Source organism: Corythoichthys intestinalis, chromosome 5 (assembly GCF_030265065.1).
Source record: "Corythoichthys intestinalis isolate RoL2023-P3 chromosome 5, ASM3026506v1, whole genome shotgun sequence".
Classification (NCBI taxonomy): domain Eukaryota; kingdom Metazoa; phylum Chordata; class Actinopteri; order Syngnathiformes; family Syngnathidae; genus Corythoichthys; species Corythoichthys intestinalis.
Genome location: NC_080399.1, coordinates 44,915,691 through 44,934,267, shown reverse-complemented (window position 1 = coordinate 44,934,267; position 18,577 = coordinate 44,915,691). Strand labels below are relative to the sequence as shown.

The 18,577-nt window shown below is 38.6% G+C and overlaps 1 protein-coding gene across 6 annotated transcripts; it reads right to left on the bottom strand.

The window, feature by feature from the left end:
• LOC130916848 (synaptotagmin-1-like) lies at positions 1-18,577 on the bottom strand. 6 transcript variants are annotated; one of them, XM_057837893.1, is made up of 9 exons: positions 16,960-18,397; positions 15,181-15,303; positions 14,844-15,016; positions 13,453-13,539; positions 11,908-12,075; positions 9,198-9,365; positions 7,947-8,064; positions 2,734-2,867; positions 1-674 (listed from the first exon to the last, which is right to left on the bottom strand). In XM_057837893.1, exons 1-9 carry the CDS (start codon positions 16,979-16,981, stop codon positions 393-395), a joined length of 1,275 nt encoding a protein of 424 aa, XP_057693876.1. In that variant the 5' UTR covers positions 16,982-18,397; the 3' UTR covers positions 1-392. The 6 variants fall into 6 exon arrangements, with proteins under 6 accessions (XP_057693876.1, XP_057693875.1, XP_057693880.1 ...); XM_057837892.1 differs by lacking the exon at positions 16,960-18,397 and adding an exon at positions 16,165-16,275; XM_057837897.1 differs by lacking the exon at positions 15,181-15,303 and having other exon boundaries at positions 14,844-14,928; positions 16,960-17,144.

The following is an 18,577-nucleotide window of genomic DNA, read 5'->3' as shown; positions in this document are numbered from 1 at the left end:
TACAACATATACAGTATGTACAGGTATACCTTCTCACTCCAGTCAATTTGATTCATGTGCTATTTAAACAAAAAAATTCTTAACAGCCCTACTCTACTTGCCTGATTAAATGATAACTGCCTCCTGATCTACAGTACCATAATTGTCACTGGCTTTGGACAAGCATACTTTCCGACTTTTTACTCACTGGACAAATAGGAGCATTGTCATGGCTTTGGATTCAGACGGGCTATTATAGGACTTTTAACAATAACTCTTAAGTGAATGTTGTTCTCTTACTTACATTAGTCAATAATGTTTCACCTTTATGACACAAGTTCTAAAAGTTTTGTGTTCAATGAACAGTTAAGAAATTTCAATTATTAAATCACTGAACTACTTTGCAGTTCATATTAAAATTTCTTAGCTGAACTTTGAACTAATATTTCACGTAGAAGGTTAACTTTCTCAACACTTGCAAGTGGTATTTTTCTCTTGAGGGGAAGGGCGGCATTGACTTGCTCTGACGACAGCAGCGTGTGCCACTGTGCCACAGGCCGCCGCGGGTTGGCGAGCATGTCAGCCCAGTGCCTCAGCTGGTTGCCCTGTGCATCGCAGCCCAGAAAGATCTTGCCCGTTGGGTCGTTGGGCGTCATTGGGTCATGGTCCCACACTGAGATCACCAAGTTGACACGCTAGGGGGAGCACAAACGCATTCCTTAGTGGGGACACCTGGCAGTACGGAGACCATACATGGGTGCACACTATTACCCATAGGCGGAGTTTGACTTTTGTGGCAGAGAGGGCAAAACAGATTGATGACCCCGAAATGCAGTGTCAGCAATAAAATTACCTTACATGATATATGCTCGGATAGTAGCTTAGCCCATGCTTGTATATACTGGCAACCCAGCTGTGTGTGTGTGTGCGTGCGTGCATGCATGTGTGAGCGCGCGCGTTTTTCTGTCTTACCTAATGGATGCCACATCCTTTTTAACTGAATATTCCAGCCAGAATCTGTCCTCAGGTGGTTTTGGCAAAGCAAACCAAATGGCAGGCTCTAAGGTGCTAGTCACATGATGTGTTCGAAAAATAATTCATCAAATTCATCCATTATAATTTTTTTTTGTTCATTTCATTCATTTTTCTTGTTTTATTGCTTTACAACTTTTATAGACAACATTTTAACGGCAAAGTCTTAATTTTAAATTCATATATGGGAAAGTCAATTACATGCAATAGCGTACAGCACGAATGCTGTTTTTAGACCGTGACGTCGCATCGTAAAGCGGAAGTAGGACATTACAGACACGCCCTCGCATACAAACCATTATATTTCTGCTATTTTTCTCCGGTAATCTTTCAAAAACGTACATGCCAATCAAGCACTGCTGATATGGAGGTTGTAGAAATAACTCTAGACATAACGACACATGAAGGATGTTTTCTTCATACGTTTCCCGAAACCAAAAAATGTGAAGAATGGATCAACTTATGCTGACGTTTAACGCCAGCAAGGTGAAGCCATTCACATTTCATATGCAGTAAACATTTTGTTGGGTTGGCATGGTCCTTCAGAGGACAAAGAGTTAAGCCATTTTAATATTTTTTTACTTATTTTTTAGCGTGGCGTTTTGCCATGCTGCATATCTGACTGCCACTGTTACCTTTTCTGTTGTTATAAAAAAAATAATAAAAAAAAAAACTTTAGTAAGGGGGAAGTGTAAATAAACAATTGAATTAAGATTTGTTTTAATGAAAAAATTAAAAATGTTCCTTGGCTGTCAACGAGTAGCATTTGCGATCGCTACACAAAAATAGCAACGTAAATTGCCCAAAAGAACGATCAGAGACGTAAGACAACCAGAGGATATAATATATAAGATAGGGCATTTGGTGGTAAAGGATAGATTGTTGAAACAGGAGAATGTCATTGTCAGTGGCGTAAGGAAAAGGTTTCGATAAAGCTAAGGCTAAGCTTAGGTCGGCTTGTTTCTTTTTTCCGTCTTTTTCAGCCCTCGACACTCAAGCCATCTCTTTAACTGAACATTTGTATGCTCTTCCACCTCTTTACAAGTGAATTTGACACCAGGGACATCATTTTCGGACAGAATTGATAGGTTTACAGTAGCTCTGTAAACGTCTCTTTCGTACGCTATTTCCATTCATTTACTATTGGAGACAAACGGGAGCTTGTCCCCCCTTAGCAAAAGTTGCTAACATTATTAATATTAATGAGCAGAAGTGACGTGTAGCGTGCGGTACGCCATTACATGCCCCTCCGACCCTTCATTAATCTCCATGTATGTATTTACCTTTAAATTACTATCTGTTCAAAAAAGCTGAATAACAAAAGGTGACAGCAAAAACAGATGGTTAGATAAATAAAACGGTTTAAGAATGAGGATACTTAATTTATTTTAACATTATGACAATGGTGACGTCATATACAGTTCATATAATAGTACTGTCCGTTAATGCGTTAATAACGGCGTTAATGCAAACCCCCTTTGACTTTGATGCCGTCAATTTTTTTTAACACGCGATTATTTATTGCATTTACGTCAGGTGCAACATAACGTAAATAATTGTGCTTAATTTTTAGAGCATAGACAGCAGCAAATTGAAGGAATGCATCACCATTGGGTATATACGTATTGGGAAGGAGAGAGCAGAAGAGTGCATTATAATTGAAAAATTACAGTACTTTACATATGTTATATAAGTATGCTAGTACAGTCGAGTGCTCCATACCCGAATTTGCTCCAAGGTTACTTTGAAGGTGAAGGCTTCGTTGTAGTACGGGTTGAGTGTGTTTTTCTTGATGGTTGACTTTTTCTTCTTCCACTTCCTCTTGTCTAGAGCCAGCTGCACCTTCACATAGGGATCTTAACCACACAGAAAACAACAATTACTTACAAATATCAACATGAACACACTCATAACAATTTTCACACATCTTTTGCATTGTTCACTGTTTTTTCAATAAAATTAAGCTATTGTTCCTCTGCCGATTCTAATGAAATTAAAGGATGAAACGTGTTTTGAATGGGACAAGTAAGACGTTTATGGTCTACATTCAACTATAGTTTTACAGGGTTATACTTTAAATATAGCTTTATCAGAATCTAAACTAGACGCTTGGGCAGCCATCCCCAGTTAGCAGGCTGAGGCCCATATCCAGTCTGAGGGTGTTGTGCCATCAGGCCACATCAGTGACGCATATGTCATTAACGGGCTGGGAAAAAGGACATGGAAACTTTGTTAAATTATCAGGAAGAAAACAAAAAAAAAGGAACTCTGTTCTGTTGAATTTACGGGAAAATAACTGCATTAGATGACAAGTCAATTTATTAACAACTGGCAATGTTTTGTATGATTAAAATTTTAATGCACGAAGAGACATAGATTGTAAATTTCTGCCCCTACAGCTGCTTTCAAACTAATGAAAGGATCAATGTCTTCAGCAGTTCGTGGCAACAAAACGCACGTGAATAACACAGGGTTCTCAACTCTCACACATTGAGCGTATTTTTCACGCATTTCAGGTCTTTCTCACCCTGCATATCTCACTCCCTAAAAAAATATAACTCGACATTTGTCATAAATTAAAAATGTAATCAAGTCGCCTAATCTGAAAACGGACCCATTTGCATTTTCTTTGCAACTGTAATACGGTGCGCTGTCAATACAATGTGGTCCTACTCATAGATATCACATTTATAACGCTAGATGTCAGTCGCGGAATCAGTGGCGACTTGTGATTTTTCTCCAGAAAAATACTCTTAACTCGCTCAATTCTTGACTGATTTGCAAAAGGGTTGATTTGTAGCAAACCGCATTAACGTGGCTATGTTTTTGAAATCTTATAATCGTTGAATTTTCAGGGAAAAAAATGGCTGCATTTCTGACATTTATGATAAAGTCATTTGAAAACTGGTTGAAAATTGCGCAATCCATGGCTATTTCAAAGGAAACAGTCCATTGACTGTAATTTTATGTTTATTGAATGGCCCCGACGGGTGACGACACACCTTAACATCGCCCCTATAAAATCTCAGAGAATAATGGTTAAGTGTGGTTGCACGCCGTTAACATTACAAAGACGTTGGCAATTTTTTATGACCTGCTAATGTTCATATATATATATATATATATATATATATATATATATATATATATATATATTAGGGCTGTCAAACGATTAAAATTTTTAATCGAGTTAATTACAGCTTAAAAATTAATTAATCGCAATTAATCGCAATTCAAACCATCTATAAAATATGCAATATTTTTCTGTAAATTATTGTTGGAATGGAAAGATAAGGCACAAGATGGATATATACATGCGGTACACAAGGACTGTATTTGTTTATTATAACCAGGGGTGCACATAAGCGCGCATGCGGACCGGACGTAGACAAACGCGCTGGCCCTCAACGACTTCCATACGCTTTTGCGTACCGATGGCTGACCACCGTATTTGCGGCGGACACGAGAAAATAACTTCTCAAAATGTCAAAGAGGCAGGCCACACTGAGTAATTACTTCCGTGTTCCCCCACCCCCGTCAAAAGACAGACAGACGACAGAGATGTCACCGGAGCTACCGAATAAAAGGACTTTTGCTGAAAAGTAGGAGGTACCATGGCTAGATGCAAATGATGCTCGCACGGAAATGCGGTACAAAATGTGCTGTGAGAATCCCAATGTCGCCTATAAGAGCAGCGCATTTTATGTAGGGTCAAAGAATTTCAGCCATCCAAACTTTGAAAAGCACGAAAAAAACAGAGCATGTGGCAATTAAGCAAACTATCGATGTCAAACAGGACCCCGCTCGCCCTATGGACAAGTGGCGGAATAAAGGTAATGAACAGCGACATGCACTGACAAACGTGTTTTTGCTCGCATTTTACAAAGCTAAACATGCACGTTCAATGAGGTCTTATGAGGAGGACATCCCACTTTTAAAAAGGCTTGGAGTTAATGTGGGAGCCGCATAATGCCCTTTATTTTGAATTGGTGCTTTTTATTTCTTTACATGTCACTTCAAAGTAATGGCAATTTTGTTGTGCCAGTTGATGTTAATCAAGCATTAATTGTTAATATAATTAATTAAAGTTAATTGGCTCTAAGTAAAGCTTGTCATAAATTTATCGCATCAGGCGGGTCGGCTCTTAAGCTCAATGAGGACCAAGTCACATCTCCAGGTCCTCCTCTGAGAACCTGGGCAAAAAAATTATGTGCACCCCTGATTATAACCATAAATTAACAAGATGGCATTAACATTATTAACCTTCTGTTAAAGCGATCCATGGATAGAAAGACTTGTAGTTCTTAAAAGATAAATGTTAGTACAAGTTATAGAAATTTTGTATTAAAACCCCTCTTACTGTTTTCGTTTTAATAAAATTTGTAAAATTTTCAATCAAAAAATAAACTAGTAGCCCGCCATTGTTGATGTCAATAATTACTTACACAATGCTCATGGGTGCTGAAGCCTATAAAATCAGTCGCACCCAAGCGCCAGCAGAGGGCAGCAAAACTCCATAAAACACAATTAACAAGTGGGCAGTTCACTGTACTGTCATTTAAATCTGTCTGAGCGGGGCATGTGCGTTAATTGCGTCAAATATTTTAACGTGATTAATTTTTTAAAAATTAATTACCGCCCGTTAACGCGATAATTTTGACAGCCCTAATAATATATATATATATATATATATATATATATATATATATATATATATACAATGCCTTGCAAAAGTATTCGGCCCCCTTGAACCTTGCAACCTTTCGCCACATTTCAGGCTTCAAACAAAGATATAAATTTTTAATTTTTTGTCAAGAATCAACAACAAGTGGGACACAATCGTGAAGGGGAACAAAATTTATTGGATAATTTAAACTTTTTTAACAAATAAAAAACTGAAAAGTGGGGCATGCAATATTATTCGGCCCCCTTGCGTAAATACTTTGTAGCGCCACCTTTTGCTCCAATTACAGCTGCAAGCCGCTTGGGGTATGTTTCTATCAGTTTTGCACATCGAGAGACTGACATTCTTGCCCATTCTTCCTTGCAAAACAGCTCGAGCTCAGTGAGGTTGGATGGAGAGTGTTTGTGAACAGCAGTCTTCAGCTCTTTCCACAGATTCTCGATTGGATTCAGGTCTGGACTTTGACTTGGCCATTCTAACACCTGGATACATTTATTTTTGAACCATTCCATTGTAGATTTGGCTTTATGTTTTGGATCATTGTCCTGTTGGAAGATAAATCTCCGTCCCAGTCTCAGGTCTTGCGCAGATACCAACAGGTTTTCTTCCAGAATGTTCCTGTATTTGGCTGCATCCATCTTCCCGTCAATTTTAACCATCTTCCCTGTCCCTGCTGAAGAAAAGCAGGCCCAAACCATGATGCTGCCACCACCATGTTTGACAGTGGGGATGGTGTGTTCAGGGTGATGAGCTGTGTTGCTTTTACGCCAAACATATCGTTTTGCATTGTGGCCAAAAAGTTCAATTTTGGTTTCATCTGACCAGAGCACCTTCTTCCACATGTTTGGTGTGTCTCCAAGGTGGCTTGTGGCAAACTTTAAACGAGACTTTTTATGGATATCTTTGAGAAATGGCTTTCTTCTTGCCACTCTTCCATAAAGGCCAGATTTGTGCAGTGTACGACTGATTGTTGTCCTATGGACAGACTCTCCCACCTCAGCTGTAGATATCTGCAGTTCATCCAGAGTGATCATGGGCCTCTTGGCTGCATCTCTGATCAGTTTTCTCCTTGTTTGAGAAGAAAGTTTGGAAGGACGGCCGGGTCTTGGTAGATTTGCAGTGGTCTGATGCTCCTTCCATTTCAATATGATGGCTTGCACAGTGCTCCTTGAGATGTTTAAAGCTTGGGAAATCTTTTTGTATCCAAATCCAGCTTTAAACTTCTCCACAACCATATCTCGGACCTTCCTGGTGTGTTCCTTGGTTTTCATAATGCTCTCTGCACTTTAAACAGAACCCTGAGACTATCACAGAGCAGGTGCATTTATACGGAGACTTGATTACACACAGGTGGATTCTATTTATCATCATCGGTCATTTAGGACAACATTGGATCATTCAGAAATCCTCACTGAACTTCTGGAGTGAGTTTGCTGCACTGAAAGTAAAGGGGCCCAATAATATTGCACGCCCCACTTATCAGTTTTTTATTTGTTAAAAAAGTTTAAATTATCCAATAAATGTTGTTCCACTTCACGATTGTGTCCCACTTGTTGTTGATTCTTGACAAAAAAATTAAATTTCATATCTTCATGTTTGAAGCCTGAAATGTGGCGAAAGGTTGCAAGATTCAAGGGGGCCGAATACTTTTGCAAGGCACTGTATATGTATCTCCGTCCTACTGCTGAAATAAATCCTAGAGGAAACAATACATACTCACTCGCAACAATTTCCATAAATTGAGAGCCCTGCAATATAACGCAATACACACAAATTTAAGCTAAATGTGCCACTGTGCCTTCATTTGTAAACTCGTAGCTCAATATGTGGAGCAAACCGGGTGAGTCATACTGCTCTTGAGTGTCATTTGATGCCTTGCCTTTTTTCTGCCCTTGGGAGTTGGCATTAGCTTTGGTCATGTTAGCTCAATGGCATCACCTCGAGGCCTTGGGAGCCTTCTGTGCTGGCTGAAACTATCAGAAAGACAAAGTCTTTTTTCTTTTCATTCTGTCTGTCTTAATGTCAGTTGCTCTGTGTTGCATTGTTTGTAATTCGGCCAGATTCAGAATACTGTATGCTCACCCTCCCCAGTATACAGTTAAAAATTCAGGTTTCCTTTTTAAACCAATCAGCACTTACGAAGCAGCCAGTCAGATTGTGCTGACCATACCATTTGCTGTATTGGAGGATTCAAGTAGTTTCTTATTGTTGTTGTTGCTTTTTTAAAGTTGTGATTGCCTGAAGAGATAACCTGAGCTTCCATTGATGTCTGTACTCTTGAGGTTTTTGGCTTCCAGGATGATGACAGTCAGTTTGCTGGATGTTGGAACGTATCGGAGAGAAAAGCAGATCTCACCAAGGTTCTCCTCCTGGATTTGGTTGAAAAATAAAGAAAAAAATGTTTTACACTAACAGGAGGGCAAAAATGTAAAAAAAAAATAATAATAATAATAATAATAATAATTAAATAAGACAAGGAGTGCAACACATTAGTCTGCCTAGTTTTTATGATGTGTATCCATCCATCCATCCATCCATCCATCCATCCATCCATCCATCCATCCATCCATCCATCCATCCATCCATCCATCCATCCATCCATCCATCCATCCATCCATCCATCCATCCATCCATCCATCCATCCATCCATCCATCCATCCATCCATCCATCCATCCATCCATCCATCCATCCATCCATCCATCCATATCACAATATATGTCCCTAGTAGTGAGCTGACAACTACTCGGGAAGGTGCTTGAATTCATGTGACGCAGTGCCCACATTTTAAATGTTAAAATTGCCAACTTTCAGGTTCACAGAACTGTGGCAGCCAAAATAATGGTCAGGATTAAATATACGTGGATTAGATGAGCAGTTTTACTAGCTATAGGTTTAAGCACAGACCCAGCTAAGTTTACTGTGTTGTCTAACTAGGTTTTGCTTCCAGAGCCAGAGTAACTTATATATTAAATATTTATTATTTATTTATGGTGGGATTGTGGGGGCACTGGGGACACTTTACCTTTATCTTATTCTGCACCAAGCACTTTAATGGGTACTAACTCGTAGTATTGTTGGAACTCCAATCTGAATGCTAAATGTAGGTTCTAATAGAACTAGATGTACATTTGGTCACACAGTTAGTTCTCCTTCAATAAATATACATTAATAGTCTACCTTGGTTTAGGTTTAAATCTAAGTATTAGTTTAGGGCAGGGGTGAGCAAACTATTTCACAAAGGGCGGCAGTGGGTGCGGGTTTCGTTCCAACCCATCAAGAGGAAACTTTTTCACCAATCTGGTGTCTCAAATCAGTTGATCGCAGTCAGGTGCTTACTGTTTCAGCAGAAGCCTCATTGGTTAAACTATCTGTGCTGGATCATTTGGAACAAAGACCAGGACCCACTACTGCGCTTTAGGACCAGTTTGTCCACCCCTGGTTTAGGGTCTCTTCTAACGAGATTTAAGGTGTTTACTGTTTAGATATAGGTTTAGGTGGTACCTCCTCGTTAGTGGGCTCTTGGAGGTCTCTCCACTCCTCTATGACGTGATTCCAGTCCACTTGTCCTAATTTTAGGCGCAGCTCTCCAATGATATCGTGTTTGGAGAAGCGGTCGAAGTCGAAAACCTGAAGTACAGCTGTCGAAGTCACCAAAGTCGCCTTGGAGATCTGACAACAAAATCAAAATACCTTAAATAATATTCAGCTATTTTTTGGTTCCAGTCTTCTTTTATATAATCTTGGCCAAATACGTCCACATTCTGTAGTTTGTGTTCTAAGATAACTTATACAAATAGGGGATAGAGGCACCAACATTCCACAAAGGGCCACAGTGGGTCCTCGTCTTTGTTCCAACAGATCCTGCACAGACAGTTTAGCCAATGAGAAAAAAGCAGTACCTGACTGCAATCAATTGATTACGTATTGTTTTCTTGTTTGGTTGGAATGAAGACCTCCACCCAATGCGACCCTTTGAGGACCTGTTTGAGACCCCTGCTTTGAGCTTTGACTCACAGGAATCCAGTCAGGGCCGGCCCAGCCTATACGCAGACCATGCAGCTGCTTAGGGCCCCTGACCGCTAGGGGGCCCCCAATTTGGCAATTGTTTAATTTATATTAGGGCTGTCAAACGATTAAAATTTTTAATCGAGTTAATTACAGCTTAAAAATTGATTAATCGTAACTAATCACAATTAATCGCAATTCAAACCATCTATAAAATATGCCATATTTTTCTGGGAATTATATATATATTCTGTAAAATAAATTGTTGGAATGGAAAGATAAGACACAAGATGGATATATACATTCAACATACGGTACATAAGGACTGTAGTGGGCATTTCACGCTACTGTCATTTAAATCTGTCTATGCTGTCCTCACTCCGAAGCGTCTACTAGACAGCTAGTGAACGACGCCTTAATAATCAGACTTCTTCCTTTTTCATCTGATTTATTAATAAAATGGCCTCAAACCATTGTCCTCTTTAGACCGTCTTAAAACCAAAAAAAAGTACACAAGCATTGCATTAGCAACAACGTTAGCTTAGCACGCTATACAGGTTAACTAAACATAAACAAAAAGCGTCTCATACAAAAAATATAACATTTCGCTTACTAACATAATATGTACATTCTTTACAACAACCATACTTACGGACAAATCTTGTCCAAGGATCATATAAGCACAACAGAGACGTCGTGCAGCCATATTGAACTGGCAAGAAATCAATAAACCATGTCGCAAAACGACCACAAGAGTTCGCTGTTAGACAGCGCAAAAAGCCTTGTTGTAAAACTTACCAAAAGGCAGAATACTGTCTGAGCGGGACATGTGCGTTAATTGCGTCAAATATTTTAACGTGATTAATTTAAAAAATTAATTACCGCGCGTTAATGCGTTAATTTTGACAGCCCTAATTTATATTCTATTTTGTTTACTACAGTTTGCTTTATTTGACTTTTGTGAGTTTTGATACTTGATTACAAGCTTGAAAAAATAAAAATTATTCCTTAACTTCTTTGAAGTTCTTCTTTGAAATATGAAGTATGCAGTGCAACAAAATCTGATTAATATATAAAATATGGACGTATGGGTTGGATTGCATGTATGGGTTTCACAGTACACTGTGACGAAATGGTGAGCCAAAAATATGGGCACCTTTGCATTATTTTGCTTAGGGACCCCAAATGGCCTGGGCCGGCCGGCCCTGAATCCAGTGTAATGATTTCATGACCAGTGTAGTATGGTCCAGTTTTCTTGTATTTCCAAGGACTCCTGCTTATTCTGGATAAGCTAGAGCTTCCTGATTGATGTTTTTTAAAATCTGTAAATAAACCATTGCGATAATCCAAAGCACAGTGTCAGTGAGCCCTACCCACTGTTCAAGTCTACTGAGTAGGCTTAGATTCCATTTTAACTAGATTATAGTTAAACTGGGACTAGATTCCAGTCAATTTGCAAAATATGGCTTCCAATTTAACTTTGTTTCAAATTATTTGAGCAAAAACCAACCAATCAAACAATAAAGTATCAGTAGTATCTACCAGATATTTATAGAATTAGGTTTAGAATTAGGTGGATTTAGGTTGTATTTGAACTAGATATACTGTAGATTGTAGTCCAACTAGTGTAGGATAATGCCTAGATGCATTTGCCTAGATGTATAGTAGGTGTCAGCCAACTGTGTTTTTGTTTTACTTAGTTTAAATTCAAGTGTATCTAGAGTAGGATTTTGCCTTGATGTAGTTGCCATGTAAGTGGTGTTTGTTTCTATTACAAAGTTTAGATTAAGTACAGTTAGGGAATGCGTTTCCTATACTAGTATATAAATTCCAGTTAACTGGGTTTAGGTTGTAGTCTAACAAAATTTAGATTTTACTCCAACTTGGGTAGAATGTTGCCTAGAAATAGACTCAGTGTACGTAGATTTTGGTTCTAGTCTAACTAGGTTTAATGCTGCCTAGATATAATCTTCAGGTAACTGGGTTTAGGTTCTAGATTAATTTATTTTAGACTTTGTTCGTAAAGTTCCCAGTAACTGGGTTTTGGTTATAGTGTAACTTTTATACTAAGGAAGGACATTACCTGAATATGGGTTCTCGATAATTGGGATAATTGTTCTAATGTAACTACTAGTAGGTTAGAAAGAAGAAGGAAAAACTGCTATCCATGATGTTTTAGCGCTTTCAGATTGTTTGCCTATGTTACCTGGAAGTTGAAGGTCTCGTTGAAGGTGGCATTGAGCGTGTTCTTCAGAACTTTGGTCTCGCAGGTCTTGGTTTTGTCAGGTAGGATGTAGACCTTGACGTAAGGGTCGGAAGTTCCTCCCAGGTCCATGGCCTTCAGACTGCTAGCTTGCTTTACGCCCACCTTGAGCTACAAGCATACAACATAAAATAACATGCTCACAGCTATATTAAATAGATCATTAGTATCAATGACAGGATTTAATAATTTAATACAATAATATGATCTCAGCTCTAACATTTCCTGGTCTTGGGACTTGCGACATCACTTTTACTTATGTAAACCATGTTTGTCAATGACATAGCCACAGTATGCAGTCAAAATATGCCAAACATTTCTCTTATTTCACTCTCAGGCCATATTCTTTCAAACGAGTGAGAATTTGAGTAAGGTTTTATTGGTGATCTTTGTAATCCTTTTCAATTACCAATCTGTCCTCAAGATAACATTGTGTTCTTGATGTGCATTGCAGATCTTAATATATTGACACAAAACATGATTCTATTGTACCGGCACAATGCTCTGTGTGCTGACAGTTAGATACTTCTTACTTGAGTCTTCCACTTCTGTCAAAATCAAATTTTCAAACTTCTTCCCACAGTTAACAATGAGAATGTCTTCAATTCAAGATAGCAGGCACATAACAGCTCCAGTACCAGGTTTGCAGCCACTTCATATGCATACACCATTGGTTGGTCTTTCTCAATACACTAGGACAATTGGTGTAGCCCACTCTCTTATGGCGACTTTGGAGATAATTTCACATACTGTACCTCTGGTTTTGTAATTCTGCATCTACCTTCTGCCACAGGGTCTATAGAACAGGGCGTGCCATGTAACCTTGAATTGCTTTGTCATCCAGTTCAATTGTGTTTTTATGCCATTCAGCAAATTCCCTTTTCATACATTTCTGCATGACTAGCAATTGAGACAATTTTTCGTCAGGACTCACCTGGGCCTTATGGACTGGTGCCTTACAACAAGGCGAATGGCTCATTTCCGAATAGCTCTATCAACTCAGTAGGTCCAAGAAATCCTCGTCACCAAATTGTCATGTTTGTACGACTATGTCGATGATGAAAATAATCAGAGCCAGAAGGACAGTTCACACGCCCAACACTTTACTTGGGATAAAAAATTTTTTTTAAAATGCACATAAATGGAAAAGTGCGCTTTATCAAGAGAAAGAGTGGAGTCCTAATCCGTCAGAACAAATAGTTCCCTTACTAAAAACTTAAACACTACAGATCTCATCTAGACTGAGTAGGTAAGACTTTGAAAGGCCCTTTCCTTGTATTTCAAAGCTCGTAACAATCTAAGAAAGGGTATTTACCAAGTTTTCTTAAATTGTCTGTATTTCATTACTTGAGAATGCACCCAGCAACGCTCCTTTACATGGGTACCCCCCCCCCCCCCACACACACACACATATTACATAATGAGTGAGTTTGTCTCCGTTACTGTGTAAAGCCCTCTTGGAGTAAAGTGATAAAATAATTCATTCACCTCAGAAAGAGTGGTGTCAAACTCCAGCGAGTACAGCAGTTTCCCTCGATGTTGCTTGAATTTCACCTCATTCGTGCCAGGTTGAACCTGATTGCAAAAGGATAAACATCTTTCAGTCAGTCAATGATAGTTCCTACTAAAGATGTCCCGATCGATCTGCATCTGATCACGTCATTTTCAAAGTATCGGAATCGGCAAAAAAATATCGGACATGCCTTGTATTTAACGCATTAACGGCAGTAAATTTTTTTTTTTTTACATGAATCACGTTAAAATATTTAACGCAATTAACGCATGCGCTGCACGACCCACTCACGCATTGTCGCGTTCAATCTATAATGGCGCCGTTTTACCTATATATAGCGCTAAAACGCAGTGTAAAATGAGTAGAGAGAATTTTGGCAGCCTTTGGAGCCATTTTTTAATTGGCTAAAGCCTTACAATCCCTCTCTCAACAATTACAAGTATCGTGGGAAGCAATGTGGGGAAGAAAGGTAGTAGTTGATCTTTTTCTTAACACCTTATGTTATTTCCCAACGCAGAGAAGATATATCAATTGGTGCCACTACACACAGTCATGGTTGCACTTCCCATCATGCATTTGGGCAGAACAGTTAAATGGCTACAGTATCATTTACTGAAAGCTCAACAAATACACTAGATGGTAAATGGTAAATGCAATATTTAGTCACAATATACAAAGTCACATTTATCCTTTAAGAATTACAAGTCTTTCTATCCGTGGATCCCTTTCACAGAAAGAATGTTAATAATGTAAATGCCATCTTGAGGATTTATTGTCATAATAAACAAATACAGTACTTATGTATTGTATGTTGAATGTATATATTCGTCCGATTTTTATTCATTTTTTTCTTAATGCATTGCCAAAATGTATATGATCGGGAAAAATTATCGGGAATGATTGGAATTGAATCGGGAGCAAAAAAAAAAGCAATCGGATCGGGAAATATCGGGATCGGCAGATACTCAAACTAAAACGATCGGGATCGGATCGGGAGCAAAAAAACATGATCGGAACAACCCCAGTTCCTACCAATAATATGATACCAAATAAACAATATAAACATGTACAGTAGCTTTGAAATTCGTTTTACCACTCACATCCAACCCCTCCTTGTATATTCTTTCCTGCACATTACACTTTTTATTTTCTTGTAGTTCACTTGAAGCCTCTTGCACTTATTTTTATATGTACGTATTGAAATACCATATTTTGATGTTCTTTTTTTAAGTTGTATTTGGGACCTCAGTTATAGTATTCTGTGCCATAATACGGAAATGTATCACTAGAAAGTTCCTTGAATCCTTAAAACAAACAATAAGTCCATTCCAAGCCAATATTATGATTGTGCTGACATTCGTCTCACCAGCTCACTGTTTGTTTGCCCGCCTTGTTGCTTTTGTTTAACAAGGGTGTCCGCTTGCTTCTGCTGTTGTTTCTTCCTTCTTTTTCTGCAGCAGCACACGCACACGCAACACACAACAAGCACGATCACAATCACACCCAATGCCGCCAACAGGTAGATGGTCCATTGAGGTACTGCAACACACACACCCCAACCCACCAACCCATGCACACGTGCAACACAAACACAGTTAATTCTGAAAGGTTTATCATACCTAACTAGATCTAGGTGCTTTTCGTGTATTCTAGCTATAGGTTTCACAAGGGTTCATTTGTAGCCTGGCGTGTGTGTTACCAACATGGAATGTTGTCGATGATTCCATTTACAATGTCACTGGCTGTCTCGTTTGTATTAAAGATGTCAGAGATGTCAGAGATGAATGAAAATGAAGGTTGGGGGAGTTCAAAACGTTGAGCAATGCCTTGCAATGAGATTGTGAGGATAAAGATAAGGGATCTGGAGGTAAGATGAGGAGAACATAACAACATTTTGCAATGTAGACATTATGGTCGGACTGACTCATTTTAAGCAATAACGAATACTCAATATCAATATTATAGAATAATATACTTTCCTAGACTAGTAGCCAAGACATTCCAAGTTCCCATCATTTCCGTGTGTAATACAGTTCACTTTTCCTAAATATATAAAATCAAAGGTGCCTATTATATAGTACATAGCAAATTACCTAAATTAATCTCATTCTATTGTCATCACTTCTATTTTGCAGGTCCAGGATTCCCCATTGCAAATTTGTTTTGTACAGGTTTTTCAATGTATTTTACTGGCTCCCATATGTTTGAGGCAGGGGTCTCCAAACCGGTCGTCAAGGGCTGCTGTGGTTCCTGATTTTTATTCCTACTGATTGAGCACAGACTGTTTAACCAATGAGGTTTCTGCTAAAACAAGTAGCACCTGATTGGAATCGACTGATTGCAGTTGTAAGATACCAGATTAGCGAAAAGGTGTCATCTTGTCTAGTTGGAATGAAATCCTGCACCCACTCCGGCACTACGTGGAATAGCTTGGAAACCCCTGATTTAGGGTGTAATTAAAATCAGATTAGCTTTTGCTGAAGATTATTTAATTGCATATTCCTTTTCAGTCTTCCCTTTTTACTCATACAGAAAGAAAGCGCTAATGGTTTATTATATAATGTACCATAAATATTTATGCATATAGCGGCCCTCTGCTGTTGTAGGATGTCAACTGGGCATAACCAAAAACAGCACAAATGCCCTATAATTGATGCCCAATATAATATATATGTAACTGGATTTACCCCAGATTTCAGTTTGTATGTCCTCCCCGAGCCTACGTGGGTTTTCTTCAAGTGCTCCTGTTTGGTCCCACATCCCCAAAACACACATGCTCCTTGATTGAACACTCCAAATTTTCCATATTTCTGATTGTGAGTGTGATAGTTTTGTTCGTCTATGTGTGCCCTGTGATTGGCTGGCACCCATTCCAGGGTGCACCGCCTCCTGCTCATAGTTGGCTAGGAATGGCCCTCGCGAGCCCGGTAAGGATACGTTGTATAGAAAATAAATTAACAAATAACATTAAAATAAAATTTAATTCACATTTTAACAATTTCTTCAATTATTTAAAAAAAGATTCATGCCTATTTGACATGTAAATTTATACTTTAAAAATAAACTAGCCTATCTTTTCCTTTGAAAAGTTGCAATATGAGACATTTACACGTCTACAACATAAATGTAGCTTGACTAGAAAGTGCTGCAAATCTAACATAACACACGCTAACCATCCTGACACCATAAGTTACAAACATGCAGCATTGTGACAGTTACTCAGTATTCACATCAGTCACTCAATTGTATTATCAGTACATTTCATGAATTGAAAGAAAACAGATAAAGTTGGATAATTTCTTTTGTGAAACGGAAGCAATTAAAAGACCTCAGGAGGAACTGTTCCACCCTCAACAAACACACGAATGTTCAGCCCCATGCTCTGCAGGTTCAATTGCTGACAAAATCAACAGGTTCATTCACTTCCTCCAGGACATATTTACCAAATTAAACAAGAAAAAGCCAAGATGAAAATTACTCACTGATGTTCAAAAGAGTCTCCATGTCCAAGATGGATGTAGGGAAGCCTCTCTCTCAGCCGTGATGTGGACAAGCCAAAGACAAGCAGGGAGGGAAAAGAGCAAGAAAGGAAAGAAGCAGCATCCAGCAGGGAGGGAACAAGCTCAAAAAATTTCAAAGAATGTTTGATGGAAGCGGAAATGCCTCCTCCCTCTTGTTCTCAAACGCCCCAACTTACTCCTACATAGATCGTGGGCGTCCTACTGTAGGTTGTAGTCTAAGTAGGTTCAGGTTTGTGACAAAATATCCCTAGGGCTTTTCAAATCTTAGATTGCCCTCCAGCAAGGTTAAAAAAAAAGTACTGTACCTGCGATTGGCTGGCAACCAGTTCAGGGTGTACCCTGCTGCCTGCCCATAGTTAGCTGAGATAGGCGCCAGCATACAGCGAACCTCGTGAGGATAAGCGTTACAGAAAATGAATGCATTATATAAGTACTGTATGTAGAATTTGGGGCTGCATTAACAAAACCCAGGAGAAATTTAGTCTGGACTCCCTTTGATCCGAACCTAATTATATAAAGCAGGTTTAGGTTGTATAACAAGATTGCTGTTGTAGTGTAACATAACTGGTAAAGGTTTTAGTCTTATCTGACTTAGGTGATATACTTGTACTCCAGTTAGGATTATGCTCCTGTCTGACTAGGCTATTAGTTTGACTAGGTCAAGGGTTATAGTCTAAGTAGGTATGGGCATTCCAATTTTAAACCCAATGTTTTTTTTTTTTTTATTAATTATGTTTAAACAATATTTGGGTTAATAGCTAAGAAAATGTGGGTCCTATACTAACAAGGTCTACTTTCTAATCTAAGTTTATTACCTATGCAAAATTGGAAGAGGTTCTAGTCTCATTTTTCTAGCCTGATTAGGTGCAGTTAAACTAGGTTTAGATTCATCATTAGAGTTAGTCTCGAGTTACTACATCTAAATTGTAGTCTAAATTGTTCAAGTACATGTCATACTTATTAGGTCTTGTCTAAATATGTTTATGTTCTCGTACAACTGGCTCTACGTTAGTCTTAATAGGTGTAGGTTATACTTTAACTGTGTATAGCCTCCAACTAGAACCATTAACTCGGTGATTAATCATAAAGTAGGTTCAAGTGTAACTAGGAAGATGCTCTGGTTTCTTCTCACGGAAATCCGAGTTTAACTAGGTGTAAGGGCTGATCGCAACAAATTGTGATGGTAGTTTGATTTGGTTTGAGTTTAAGTCTAAAAAGGTCTAGGTTTGTCCGGTTAGGTCAAAAATGGAGTTGTAACGAGATATGGGTTCTTTTCCACAAGGCCGGTTTTTACGCCATGAGATTGAAGGTGGATGTACAATGACTTTAGAAAACTAAAATCCACTTGGAAAGTGTTCCGATGTTTTGAAGTGGACACAAAATGTTTGTCGAGAACCAGAATAACATGCCCTCAGCTGTTTACTTTTCTTCTGTGTTTTAAAAGGCAAAGGAGGACACTCGAGGATGATGACCACATTCACACTTCAGCTTCGTGCAAACATCTGAGGTGCTGTCACTCACTTGAAATGAAAACACAAAGAAAAATATGACTATAACCACTAAAAGCAATAAGAACAAA